Here is a 14,190-nt window from a genome sequence, read left to right as displayed (position 1 = left end):
GTCGTGTTTGTGGGAGTCTGTGCTGAGTTTAGAACAAGTATCTGACGTATGGGTGAAAGCTTGTTAGCAATTAAAAAACTGTAAGCTGAGTTATTAATGGTTACTAACCTCAACTCACATCTAAAGAGCTGAAATACAACCACCAACTTATCACCATCATATTTATATTGTTGAAAATGTATTTTGCAGATGCCTAAATACAGCAATAATCCACACAAACATATGCACAAAATGTTAACAAATACTTTTATTTTACATTATAAGGATCTCTGTAAAAATCATATAAACAAAGCAGATTAAAAACACACATTTTTCTCCTATATACCTAGTATGCTTTAAAAATATTGGATAATCAAACCTTTGTGGAAAAAATATCACAAAAGTAAATGAATTTTTTTATTTTAAATGCATAAAACTCCTGCAGTGGTCTTTGGAAAACAAGTACTACAAATTTTGGCACAATCTGCTTTTTATTGTTTTTAAAGCTGCAACCAATCCACTGGCCTTAAAAGAGAAAAACACTCAACATACCTCACCTGAGATTTAACACCTGTATTACCAGCTAGAGTTAGCTCTGTATTCAACTAAATAACACTAATTCGACTAAAGTCCTACACTAAGGAGGCAGCTGTTGAGAGAAGGAGGGCAGTCCCTACAGAAGGACAGTAAAGGCTGCTCAGTCTGTTAAATGAGGTTGTTTAACCTTTACGATGACCTTTGACCTCAGGTTGTGGTGACTGACACACTCATCACCTAAAGTCTGAGATAACCAGATCTCGATCATCTAAGGTGGTGCATTCACTGCATCTCAAAAATATGTTAAAATCTGCATGGAGTCAGCATGGCTCAAACAGATACGTACACCCTGAGTGAAGCAAGACTTCAGATGGAGAAATGTTCAAAGCACAAATAACTCCGCCAGCTAACCACTGTGAAACACATAAAGGCTGATACACATTTTAAAACTATTTTAGAGATAAAATGTTTGTTTAAGTATGTAAAAAGTACTTCATATGTGCTTCATACAAATGCAATAAATTATGTGGACAGAATTAAATAATTAATGTCAAACATAACCACATATGTAATTATCAGTAGCAGAGATGAAGATGAGAGGGAGTAAAAACCAAACACTAAAAGAGAATGACTGATTTTATGCACACTGTAAAAAAATATGTACATTTCTTTAAATGGAGGAGCAGGAGGTGAAGAAATGATCTCAGCGGCACCAGCAGCATACACGAAGGCTTTTCACTTCAAAGAGACCAACACGAGGCCTGGCTTTGGCTCAGTGAACCTGAGAGATGAAGAGATATATACGAGGTAGGTGAAGGCAAACGTGTCTAGCTCAGTCTGTGTGTGTGTGTGTGTGTGTGTGTGTGTGTGTGTGTGTGTGTGTGTGTGTGTGTGTGTGTGTGTGTGTGTGTGTGTGTACCTGTAGTGGTTGTTGGTGAGGTAGTCTATAACGGCAGGCCGGATGCGGGCCACTCCCCCCTGGCTGTGGTTCCCTCTTCCTGTGATGACAGACAGCTGGGGCTGACACAGACCCTGCTCACAATCTGCTCACAAGAGATGAACCGAATACAGTAAACGTCACATTCACACCGCAATGCAAACAGAAGTGTGCAGCGGTTAATAACAAGGTGCTTTAATATGTATGACAGTAGGGGAGGTTAGAGCACCTGCTGTTTTGTCCTGTAAGACCTGAGCCAGATGTTCCAGGGCTTCGTCCACGTGCAGGCCGTGGAGGTCCAGGATGTTTCTGGGCAGCAGCGATGAGTTGACCCTCTCAAAGATCTGAACAGCTGCTCGGTAGTTGGCTTCACGCATGCGCTGGCCATGTAAGTGTCCCTAAAAGAAGAGCAGACATGACATTACATCTCACAAGTCCATTAATGACCCACTCAGAATTGGAAAAATAAGACATTTTTTTAAACTTTAATACATGACTGTTGCTGGTTTTTCTTTTGGTCTGTTTAGATTATTTATTGATTTTTTTGTATTTAAAGAAAGGCTAAATGCTATGTTTTGAATTTTTACATCTTGACAAATCTCATCAAAGTTCCAGATTTCAAACATGAATCCTCCAGTTCAGGTGGCTATCCTGTCATTTGATCCTAAAACAAGAAGCGGTAGAGTTGGTGGTCTAAAACAGGAACAGCAGCCTATGAGAAGGAAACTGAACCGCTCAGTTGATGCGATTAATCATGAAACTATTCTCACCTGTTGAGCATAAAATGAGGCTACTTCTTTGCGCCCCTGTTTGTAGGCCTCTGCGGCTTTGGCAAAACTTTCGAGCTGTCGCCTCCTCTGAAGGTTGGCCTCGGCCCTGAAGTCTTCATATTCCGGGTCGTCGGTGTCCTGATAGTTGACTACGGATAACTCCTCCAGCTTCTGCCTCTGTCAGGTCCAAACAAACCACAACACAGACCTTTAATCAGACAGTTCTGATAAAGAGAGGAAATTAAACATGTTATTCAGCTAATGGAGTCGCTACTCAACACTTTAAAAACTAAATAAAACAATATCCGAGATGTGGAGGTTCAACTCATTTATGATCATTTTATGATTAAATTTTATAATAAATCTGAGTCAAAAATAAATTTGACTCTTTTTTTAGATTTAGAAACAAGTCTGGATTCATAAGAACTAACAATAACAGATCAAGCTAAAATACAAACATTAAACCAGCACATTTCTAGCCTTCCTGTGAACACCTTCTCTCTATCCTTGCTGGCTGCTCTGGGGGGGTCGGACCGAGGAGCTTCAGGAGCAACTACGGTCTTCACAGGTTCCTCGTTCAGTAGAGAGCGGATAAACGTCTCTGTCTGGATGAGGTTGTAACTGCAACAAGGAAATGCACAAAAACATTATTCAGACGGATAAACACATCCCCCCGTTTCTCCCATTTATAACGGAGAATAAATAAGTCAGATTTTATGTTGGATTTAGATTTGTCCAAAGGAAATCAGTAGAAATGATACAAATTATAAATGCAACGATACCACTTTTTCCCAAACCGATACGATACCAGTACTTTGATCTAGTACTCGCCGATACAGATTACTGATACAGATACTTCCACCACACAAAAAAATGCTATGAATTGGAATACAGGTTTTATTTTCTTCTCTGCTTTCAACAGGATGGTAGATAAAAAGTAAAATACATGAATAGAAATGATCACAAAACTAAATTATTAGGTGAACAGAAATGAGAAGTTACAGTGAAGCCACTTTCAAGCAACTGCATCGGTATGGGTTCCTGGTATCGGTATCTGCACAGGTATCAATACCAATATCGGTATTGGTGCATCCCTAATACAAATGCTTGTTTGAACAGCTAAATTTGACATTTTTGACTAAAAACTGCTCTCTTAACTTTTGACATAGGTCTTAGGCCCTGTCCACACGTAGCCGGGGATCTGCCAAAACATAGATATTTTTCTACGTTTTGGCCTGTCATCCACACGAAAACGGAGTTTTTTCACACGAAAACGGATCTTTTTAAAAACTCCGGCCAAAGTGAAGATCTGCGTTTTCTCTGTTTTGGGTGTCTGCGTGTGGACAGACAAAACCGGAGTTTTAAGGTCACTTTCCGCCACAAAAAAATTCTGACATCACGTGTGCGACCTGTGTTTACACTAGCCGACAGCATGGATGCCCTCAGAGCTGCGCTCGCTTTATCAATTGTCCAAGCGCTTTTTGCTTGTTTGTTTTTGCAAGTGGAATTACTGCTCCTTGCGGAAGACCACAGACGAAGGACGAGGTTAAGAACGGGGGAAGTACTGCCGCCTACAGGTCTGGCATGTCCTTAACAACGTATTTATCCGGGTACGTGTGGACAGAGTTTTTTTTTTTTTAAACGAGGTGGTGTGGATGCAAGTTTTTGGAGGGGCGGATATTCGTTTTTTTTTAAAACCAGCTACGTGTGGACTAGGCCTCAGTTTCCCTCAGAGCACTACTGAGAGGTGCAGACTGATGACAAGTGTCCCTCCTGTCAGAGGGAGGAAGGAAACACCACTAGGGGGAAGTGATGAGTAATACTTGAACAATAACACTAACTTTTGTCTTTCCGCTAATATGATACAGAGCTATTACAGGTTTAAATGTTTATCCAAGCCTTACAAAGACCAACACAGATGTATTGGGTGGATGGGTGGGAAAGCCTAGATATTCCTGAGGGATGTAAACACCTTCAGCTGGAAGCCATTCCAGAATGATTTTCCGTTTCTTATTAAATTTATCTTGGGTTTCCTCGTTGATGCATCTCAACACAACACCTGCTGCACACAGACACTAACGTCCTGGTGAAGCTGGACACACAGCTCTGAACTCAGTCTACCTTTCACTCACCGAACTCTGAACACTCACAGTCTGAGATGATGAAAACAGTTTTCTCACTTGTGATCTCTGAAGATGTCCTGGAGAAAATGCCTGTCGATGGTGGGGAAGAGCGAGTACAGCTGCTTCTCCTTCAACAACGTGGCTCCATCCCGACGGTCAAGATCACAACGACTCTGTCTTGTCTAGAAGGGAAACGACAAGGTAGGTTTTTGAACAAAGGAAAAAAAATGATTATTTGATGACCCCCCCCCCCCCCCAAAAAAAATAAAAGACAAATAATAAAACCTACCTTCTGCACATTCTCCTGCAGAGCCTGTTCCTCTTTTATAATCTCTCTAAGAGAGACGTGTGGATGGGACACATTCCAGTGGTCCATGAAGGGCATCTGACCACAGGGATCTGACTGGCTGACCCCTGGCGCATCTCCGTCTTTACTGGTGAGGAAAGTAGCTGGGTGTGTCGACTCATGTGGTCCGTGTTTGGTTACCTGGGACTGCCCTCTGCTCACTAAACCCAAAGAGCCAACAGAAAGAATAAATATTCAAGACAGTGTATATCCCTGTCGGTCTGTCCCTAACGATTTACTGATGCTTCGAAGATAAAATCTAAAATCGCATTTAGGTACGGTACAACTTACTTTGCTGAAGTAAGTGAAAAGAAAGAGTTTCTTGTCTTTGTCTTTCCTAAGTACACAAACACACACACACTCACGTTATTTCCAGATGAAACAACATAAACAACCACAGGGAGACATTAAATCAATAGAAAAACACTAAACTTCACACCTGGATGGTTTCCTTCCACTTTTGGTGAAGCTGTTTAGCCAGATTCAGGTCCATCTGCACCGCAAAATTATCTGCAGAGCATGAGCCTTAGAACAAAGAGCCAGACAGAACAGAGAGTCATTTCAGTGATGCATATATGATACATATCTAGTTGGTTCAGTTAACAGCTCATCAGTTACCTGGGTCGACCCCAACAGGCCCAAAGAGTTCTGCTAGCTGTAGCGCCAGCTCGGTGGGAAGGGTGAGCTCCACTGACTGAATATCCAGATGTTGGCTGCACCTCTGCTCCTTCCTCTGTTTTTCCTCCCTCTCTATGTCTTCTAGCTCAGCCTGCAGCAGCCGATTGATCTCATCTATGCTGGCCATCTCGTCCTGAACATCAACCCTCGGCTCATTGGGGGGATCCTCCTGTTTCGCAGTCCCACTCCAAGCTCCTCCTTCCTGGCTAGGTTTTAGTTGGAAACCATTTTCTGCTTCAGGAAGGAAAAGCTCTAATGGAGTAGATGTTTCCACACCAGAAGCTGCATTTGAGCGCTGCTCGTCTGCTACTGGAAGAGAAGAATCTGTTTTGTTTTCTGTCCCACAGGCTGACGTCTGACCATCACCTTCAGTCTCAGTTTGTTGATTTGATGTATCAAAACTCTCACATAACCAACTAGCTGTATGCTGGTCTACACCAGCTGCAATATGCACCTCCTCATCCTCCTCAGCATCTTCTTCCCTGAAGAACCTCTCTCCAGAGTCCAGCAGGAGGTTGGTGGTCCAGTCTAAGTCCTGATGGCATTTGTCATACAAATCCTCCAGTGTGTCAAATCTAACAAGCTTAAAATGACGATTCAGAATTTGCAAGTTCCCAATCTGGTCCTGAGTCACCCCGAGCTCCTTCTCCTCCACCTGAGTGCCTCTCTCGTGCACTACACGGTAGGGAACCTGACTGGCAGCTGCTGCAGAAGCCATGGGGCCGGGCTGCGGCTCAAAACAAGAAGCATGGCCCTCTAGGACAGTGACGTCACTGGAGTGTCTGCTCACAGCGACAGCTGAACTGTCAGAGGGGGCGCATCGATTCAGGCGCCAGAGAAGAGCAAAGTCCCGAGGTTCTGTTTGCGTGCAGCAGCTCGTTCCCACCAGAGCCAAAGGAGCCAGCAGCTGTGAGAGTTCCTCAGATTTAGGCCGGGACAGCAGGTCCAGATCTGTTTTATGATTAAGACTGCTGTCACAATCAGGACTACACACACAGACTTCTGTGTTAACCTTGTTGGTGTTGTCATCTATGGGTTCATTTGTAGCGTTAGGATGGATCAGCTCGGTCGGTAAAGAAGTAGGACAATTCTGAGTGAATGTGAGGGCAAGTTTACACGGTTTCCCTGACCTACGACCTTGCCGCTGCTTTCTCTCCAGACTGCCTCCAGAACTTTGTGTTTCTGATAAGCCCTTGCACGCCGGACTCTCGCACGTCTCGCTGACAAGACTTCCATCAGCCTCCGCTGCAGACTCTTTGCCATTTTCTGCAGAATCTTTCAGATCCACATCCGTGCTGACCTGATCAGGTGTACTGGAGTCTCCCTCTTTACTGCTGCAAGCGCCGGTTAAGTTGGAATCATCTGATTTGAACACAACCAGTTCTCCACCATCCCCTTCACTGATACTACTCACTAAATCATCCGTTTGAACTCTCTGCCATTCATCAGCTCTTAAATCCACACTGACAGACGAGTCCGCTGCCTTCCAGTCTTGGACACAATCCGGTAATTCACCCTTGCTGCTGGACTTGCTGCCATCTTGCTCATCTTCTTCATCGGAGTCTGCTCCAGAGCAAGGAGAAAGAGACTGAGAGGGCGAAGAGCTCATCTGAACTGGGACCTCACCAGTTTGAATAAGATCAAGAAGCTTCTGAAACTCAGTTACATCTGGCCCTGGCATCACTCCCTTTTTGTTGTCATCATCAATGGCTCCTCCCTCCTCGCTTTCCTTTACCTGCCTCTCTCTTCTCCTCACTTGTCGCTGCTTAAGAGTCCCTTCAGTAGGCCAGTCTCCAACGAAATGAAACGTCTTATGCACTTCCTCCTCCTTTTCACGCCTTGTCGCCTCACCATCTTCTGATTCCTCATCCTTGGAGTTCTGTCGGTCTGATCGGTCAGCGTCTTTCACAAGATCTACAGGCTCCTGCATGTCAAAATCAGACCTCCTGCTCGCCCTTTCCCTCCTCACCCTTTGTCCAATAGATGCAGAGAACGCCACATTCATCTCATCCCCTTCACTCATCACCGACTCCACAATGCAGTCTGGAATTCTCTGGTCTCCTTCTGGGAGGTGCTGCTCTAACTGGAAGTCCAGATGAGCATCTAAGTCACCCAAATCTGTGACATTATCCACATCAGAACCATCAGGCGAGCTGGAAGGCTTTTCCTGGTGGTTGAGGGACTCTGTGGATCTGCAGCTGGTGTCCTCGCGTCTTCCAAACTCTCCGGAGCAACTGAGAGACGAAACATCAGGAAGGGAGGAAAACAGCTGAGGTTTTTTATGTTGCTCCATCAGTCCAGGTTGACCCACGAGGTCGGGGTTAACTGAGCTGAACAGAAAGAAAAATAATATTAAACAGATTATGACAACTAGTAATAAACATAAACTACATAATCACTCAGGGATCGTCAACACTCAGCTCTGGAGCCGTGTGAGGTTTTTCATAGCTCAGACCAAAAATAACATTAAAATTTAATATATCGTTTAACCCTCTCAGGCTCAAAATAAGTTTTGAGAAAAGGACGAACAACTAAGTCCTTCAGGGAACTTCTGAGTTAAAAAATGCTGATGAAATACGTGTGTGGAGTAACCAGGTAGGTAGGTTTTAACGTTGCATATCTGCAACGCCTGCCTCCAGAAGGTTAAAAGACCATAACGTTAAAACCAAGTTCACACATTTTAACACCTCTGCAGTGGTCTCTAGTATAAATTAATGTCTTGTGAGTCGATCTCTGTGGGAAAAAGCTCTGGTGCTCCTGTTTCAGGAAGTAGAAGTCAGCCAGAGCAGAGGTGAGCTTCAGAAAGCAGGATTTGTCTTAAGCTTAGTTTATACTTCTCTGTCAGCAAGTTTGTTCACAGACAAACACAAACACACACACACACACACACACACACACACACACACACACACACACACACTATAGACACAGAAATGTTTTCCTTTTATACTTCTCTGTTGGTTCTCTCCGGGTACTCCGGCTTCCATTCCACCGTCCAAAAACATGACTGTTAGGTTGATTGGTCTGTCTAAATTGTGTGTGTGTGTGTGTGTGTGTGTGTGTGTGTGTGTGTGTGTGTGTGTGTGTGTGTGTGTGTGTGTGTGCGCGCGTGTGCGTGCGTGTGTGTGTGTGTGTGTGTGTGTGTGTGTGTGTGTGTGTGTGTGTGTGTGTGTGTGTGTGTGTGTGTGTGTGTGTGTGTGTGTGTGTGTGTGTGTGTGTGTGTGTGTGTGTCCTGTGTGGCTCTGTGTTGCCCTGCGATGGCCTGGCTCTCTGTCCAGGGTGTACCCCGCCTGATTGCCCAGTGACGGCTGGAGATAGGCACCAGGCACCACCCCCCACCCCCACCACCACCCCACCCCCCGCGCGACCCTACATGGACGAAGTGGGTTCAGACAATGGATGGGTGGACTTCTCTGCTGGGTGTGTTAGTGTTGTTAGTGTTGCCAGGACAACAGAGGGCATGGCGCTTTTCTGGGGTATCCTGCCATCATTGCAGTCATGTCTGTGGTGTGTTGACACGTTGTGTGTTTACATTGTGTTTATGTATCTCAGAAACTTTACAACACTGAAAAATGTGTCTGTCCCTCATTCTCCTCTACCTCTTCATGCAGTCGCCCCCTCTAAAATCTTATTTCTCATAACTTCCGTCAGAGAGTAAAATGTTTGCTGCATGTGTTTGTGCTTCTTAAGTTATGACTCGAGTGTATTAACTTTTATATAGTCTGACTTTGTCCGCAAGATATTCTTCAATTTGCTCCGTGTCGGTCACAATGATTTGTTCAACTCTCGTTTTATTTGTTTCCAGAGGGGATGGCGGTGCTGTTGAGGAAGTGGCGTCCTGACCAATCACAGGCTTGCTGCCTCCATCACATTTGACGGATAGTTAGAAAATTGAACTCTGTTCCATCTGTTGGAGAGCCCTTGCCACCACAGTCTCTGCATGTCTCTGCACCTCTACAGATGGAGAAGTATAAACTAGGCTTTATTCCTGAGAATTGAGAACTGGACTAAACCCACTTTGAAAAGCACTCACAGGGGGCTCCTGGTCTCCTGAAGAGGGCGCTGTTTAAACTCAGGCATGTGAGAGCCCATGATGGACTGGACTGTGACGAAGCGCTCGTATCCGTTCAGCATGCGGCAGATCGTTTCCACTGGAATGTTGTGGATGGAACGCCTGCATGTGTGCACGTACACACATACAAAAGACAAACCAAAATAAAAACTGGTTAAGTTGCACTCGGCACCACTTTTCACTCATGTGTACCAGAATTCAATCCAGACACGATGTTACCTCTCCAGTTCTCCGGGCTTGTTCTTCCACCAGGTATCTGGCTCTCTGAACAGCACTTTGTATCCGTGTCTCAGAGCCTGAAGCAGACTTAAAAACTATGATATGCTGCCATCTATAAGTAACAGTGACTACCCCTCACATCTAATGCAACATTATTGATTTTGTTATTTAAAAGCCTGCTTTGGTTACTGGGAATCATTCTCATGTAAACTGCCACACTTTGCATGTCTAAAAGTACAGATGTTAATCATTTTAAGCTCATCTGGTTTAAAAACAGACTATTGATCTTTAAGAGCATGAGTTAAACAGTTAGCCTGTCCTAGCTGAATAACCAGACCTGAGCCACGTAGGGTTTCATCTCCCAGCCCTGCATGTTGGTGTTGTCGATGATGATGGGGTTGGCGCCCCTCTGAAAAGCCTCCATAGCTGTGACGTAAAGGTGGCACCAGAGAAATATATGAACTGAGGTCAACAAAACACAAATAATCCAAATACGTTGTTGCTGTAGGATTTTCTAACCTCGTTTATGATTCCACTCATGGGCCTCTCCCAGAACCATGGGGTTAAACTGGTATTGTCCCCCAATGGTGAAGTAGTCATCGGTGCTTAGTACAACTCCATCTGGGTTTTGCTCCAACATGGCTCTACAGAGACACAAAAAGATGGATTTTAACTGATGTAACATGGAGGCCGAGCTCCGATTGTAGCCAGGAGGGCACACCTGTAGCCACAAACGGCTGTGACTGCTATCCCGTAGCTACGAGAACAACCAATGGCTAAAGCTATGATTTGTTGTGACACTGCCCGGACAGAAACAAAAAATGTCCACTAGATGGACAGGATGAAGTGTAGAACTTTTTTTACATACCGGCTCAAGAAAATGATTTAAAAAATATGGCTGTTGAAAAACTGACTCAGTTTCAGAAGTTTGGTGAAAATGCGGTGGAAAACGTCGATATCGACCATGAAAATCAGCCCAAAATATCGGCAGCACTAATCAGCCGACCATGACGTTTATCTATCAGCATCGGTATCGGCAATAGAAAAACAAATATCAGTCGACCTCTAGTTAGGGTGAACTTAAACACTTGTGGATCTTTGACAGAATGCATCATCAGAACTTGGGAGGAAGTGTTGACATTTTAATGTCCACCTATAATTTAACCGTAGGTGTGGTGATGTGATTAGCCTTTTTGTTCATTTTTGACCTAAGCTACAGTTTCACATCATCAGTGGCTGGAAATAGGGAGCCTAAGTCATGCCCATCTACGTCCAGACCATGGGCCTGAGGCTAAAAACACTATTTTCTAATTCCGCTTGTTTTCCGCCAAGGACTTCACGTATGATGTCCGTGAATTTTAAAGACTCATCTTGATACCAAGAACGTGCTTATTTTCGAACAAGGGGAAACGCTATTTTAGGTTTTGTGTGAAAATAAGTCCAGGACTACAAATGTGCGTCACCAAAGCGACGTCATCGAACCAGACACAGAGAAAAACAGAAGGGAAATGGTTGTAAGTTCAGCAAACTTCAAATCTTTCCTTCAGGAGGAAAGAAGCACCATGAATCTGGCAATGTGCAATCCTAAAGAAAACTCCAACTTTATTTGTTCTTTTAGGTTTTTATCCATTCAGGTTTTGTTTCAGTCTTCTTTCTGCCATTTATTGGTTTATTTTAGTTGTTTTGGTGATGCTTAGACAACTTCCTACCTCTAGGATTAGCTTTCAAACCTCCCATGAAACCTCCCATGAACACAGCATTAAATATCTTTCTCTCCTTCTATGGACCCATGTCAGTGCCAATTGTTCACATGCCACAGGTCAACGTGCACGTCAGATTTTATTACAAATATGCACATTTGTTATTTTTAAAAAACAAATGAGCTCTCTGTTAAACTGTAACTTGTTTTCATTCTACAGAAACATATATCAGTTATGAGAATAAGATCACATATTACAAGAAACCAAAACATTTTGTCAGATGTACTTTTACCTCGCCAGAGTTGACTTTCCAGATCCTGGAGCACCACGAAGCAGCACAAGCAGCTTCCCTTGCAAATGCAGCCTGCTGGAGTGGGAGGTAGTCTGTGGAGCAGTCGGCAGGACCCAGGACCTCGGAACAGCAGCAGCAGGTCTGAGAGGCGGCTGACTGACAGGACCCTGATTCAGCCATGTGGAGGCATGTCTCATATGACCAAACCAAACGGAGGATGTCTGAGCAACAGGGGTGATGAAGGTCGGCCTCTTGTTTCCATGGAAATGGGGAGAAAACACTGGCGGTGCCAAGTTCCAGGGTACTGACCTATGGCTGTGTAGATGGGAGGATTCGTTCTCTTGAGATCTTGTTCCACTGACTGAGTCGTTGGGTTCAGTCCTCTCAGAGGACGAATCCTGTTTTTTATACACCTGAAATGCTGAAGGGCGTCCTGAGGCTACCAGGTCCAAAGGAGGCTTTGAGTTATCTGAAGAGGTTTCTGTCATCAAGTGGGTGAAATCCAGTATGTCATTTTGCATCTCAGGGATCTGATGCTCCCAGGTGCTGAGCTGGTTGAGAGGAGAGGAAACTCCAGACAAAGGTTCCACCACACCCCCCGATAGTGTTGGCTGATTGCCAAAATGCTCACTAGATCCAGCCTCTAGGCTGGTCTGAAGCAGCTCTGGGAGTTTCTGCTGAGGGATGGGCAGTGGAGGGAAAGAGGAGAACGCTGCTTCAGCACATAAAAACATGCTACCGTGCTGCTCCTGCATAACATCCTGCTGTGTGGCTAGTGTCCTCAGTTCTTGATCAACAAGCAGATCCAGCTCTTCTGTCAGGAGGCTGGTGGACAGAGGATGAGAGGAAGACTGCTGCAGTGGACTGGACAAGCCTGCTTCCGGTTTAGGTCCAGAACAGTGACGAGGGCTGAGCAAGGCTGCAGCAGTGCGCTCAAAGCCAGAAACAGGTGGAGGATTCGGGGTCACCACCTCAGCAGCTCTAGACAGCTCCAGAAGGGAGTCCATTGCATTTTCAACTACAAGACACACATACAATGATGGCAATACAAATACATGCGTAAAGCAGAAACCAAAATGCTAGCAGGTTATATTTAATTTCATAGAAATAATTTTAATTATCTTTAACAATAAAATAAAATCTCTAGAAATAAACTGACAATGGTTTTAAGAATCAGTACTGAATTCCGATCCTCCTCCAGCTCTGACCTGCTGATTCTAATTTTGGTTGATGTGTAATTACTAACAAAATATTTAAAATATAATTATTTTTTCAATTTCTGATGAATATTAAAACTGTGATTCTGCAACATACATATGAAAGATCTAAAACTGCCAGCATGAATAAGCACTTAGCCATGGTGACTTCATGGTGTAGGAAAAATGTTTTGTTTGTTTTTTTATCACCGTTTGTTAGTGATGCATTCATGGATCCGGGGAAAATCCGGTTTATTTGTTTCAGACTGACTGATCACTCATTAAGCTGATCCTGCTGAATACTGGCTGATCACCATCAGATATTTTGGTACGTCTCTTAAAATCACACTTAATTAATTTGCTTTAAACAAATGTTTACATGTCTAGTAAAAAAAAACACGACTGTTGATTCTGATTATATGCTCACTGGTAGCAGCTGGACTGTTAAAGATACTAACGGTAGTAATAGTGAACAATTCTGCCATTCAAATAACACATGCCGTGTCTCCAGAGAGGACAAGTGGACTGGGAGAACGTGGGTTTGTAAACCTCACCCATTGGGTGAGTCCTGATGTACAGCCATGTGCTTCAGTTACGATAAAAATCAGTCCCACAAACCACCCAGCTGAGCTAAGTGTTTAGCTACAACCTGAACCGTTGCTACTAGTTGGACAGCTTGGCTTACGTGTGTTTTGGTACCTTTAAAGTCGCATTCAGAAAGCACAATGTGTATAACATCTGGGTCCAGGTGTGAAAACATCTCCTGCATGCTTTTAACGACCCTCTCCTTCTCGGCGCTGCTGGTCTGGAAGTTGCTCGTCATACCGAGGTGGTATGCTTGAGGCAGCGGGTGACTGGTGGTGTTGTGTCTTTCTGGTGGCCCAGCGGGCTGCCTGGCCGGGCTTTGGCCGTTTTTCCTTTTCCGAGGCATACCGACGGTCATTAGCTGCTAACAGAGCTAACAGGTGACCGGGTAGCTACCAGGAGCTGACTCAATGCTGGAAACAAAAACATGCTACAGTGATATATTACAGTAAGTCGGGTTTAAGCTAACCTACAGCAGCACAAGAGGAATGGAGGAATGTTTACGTTCCAGCAGCCGTTGAGAACACCGGAAGTAATTCCTTACAAAATAAAAGCTTCCCCTCGCAATAAAATACCTGCCAAACGTCACCAGCAGTTTGGTGGAGATTTTCATATATAGTGTTTTGTAAATGTTATAATATGAGCAGATATCTTCCGTCCACAATTCTGTCCTTGGCCTTCTTATTTGCGTAATAAAAAAAAACAAAAAAAAAACTGAAATCTCTACCCCCAGAATCAGAACTGAATTGGACAAAA

At 44.1% G+C, this 14,190-nt stretch overlaps 1 protein-coding gene across 2 annotated transcripts; it reads right to left on the bottom strand.

The window, feature by feature from the left end:
* Positions 1–698: 698 nt before the first annotated feature.
* n4bp2 (NEDD4 binding protein 2) lies at positions 699–13,925 on the bottom strand. 2 transcript variants are annotated; one of them, XM_015954134.3, is made up of 16 exons: positions 13,549–13,925; positions 11,654–12,671; positions 10,181–10,305; positions 9,999–10,087; positions 9,662–9,738; positions 9,404–9,544; positions 5,311–7,700; positions 5,132–5,217; positions 4,984–5,029; positions 4,636–4,853; positions 4,404–4,528; positions 2,718–2,844; positions 2,224–2,400; positions 1,683–1,851; positions 1,436–1,559; positions 699–1,297 (listed from the first exon to the last, which is right to left on the bottom strand). In XM_015954134.3, the coding sequence occupies exons 1-16, from the start codon at positions 13,790–13,792 to the stop codon at positions 1,252–1,254; spliced, it is 5,202 nt and encodes a 1,733-aa protein (XP_015809620.3). In that variant the 5' UTR covers positions 13,793–13,925; the 3' UTR covers positions 699–1,251. The 2 variants fall into 2 exon arrangements, 1 of the variants encoding a protein (XP_015809620.3); XR_008566037.2 differs by lacking the exons at positions 699–1,297; positions 1,436–1,559 and having other exon boundaries at positions 1,773–1,851; positions 2,695–2,844.
* Positions 13,926–14,190: the final 265 nt, after the last annotated feature.

This window comes from Nothobranchius furzeri, chromosome 7, assembly GCF_043380555.1.
Source record: "Nothobranchius furzeri strain GRZ-AD chromosome 7, NfurGRZ-RIMD1, whole genome shotgun sequence".
NCBI classification, from domain to species: Eukaryota; Metazoa; Chordata; class Actinopteri; order Cyprinodontiformes; family Nothobranchiidae; genus Nothobranchius; species Nothobranchius furzeri.
This window is presented reverse-complemented; position numbering and strand designations above follow the sequence as displayed.

Coding starts and splice junctions, on each gene's coding strand:
- n4bp2 (XM_015954134.3), bottom strand. CDS start 13,792: ATGACCGTCGGTATGCCTCGGAAAAGGAAAAACGGCCAAAGCCCGGCC. Junction 12,672..13,548: donor TTCTGAATGCGACTTTAAAG/GTACCAAAACAC, acceptor TGTGTCTTGTAG/TTGAAAATGCAATGGACTCC. Junction 10,306..11,653: donor GGAAAGTCAACTCTGGCGAG/GTAAAAGTACAT, acceptor GTGTCTCTGTAG/AGCCATGTTGGAGCAAAACC.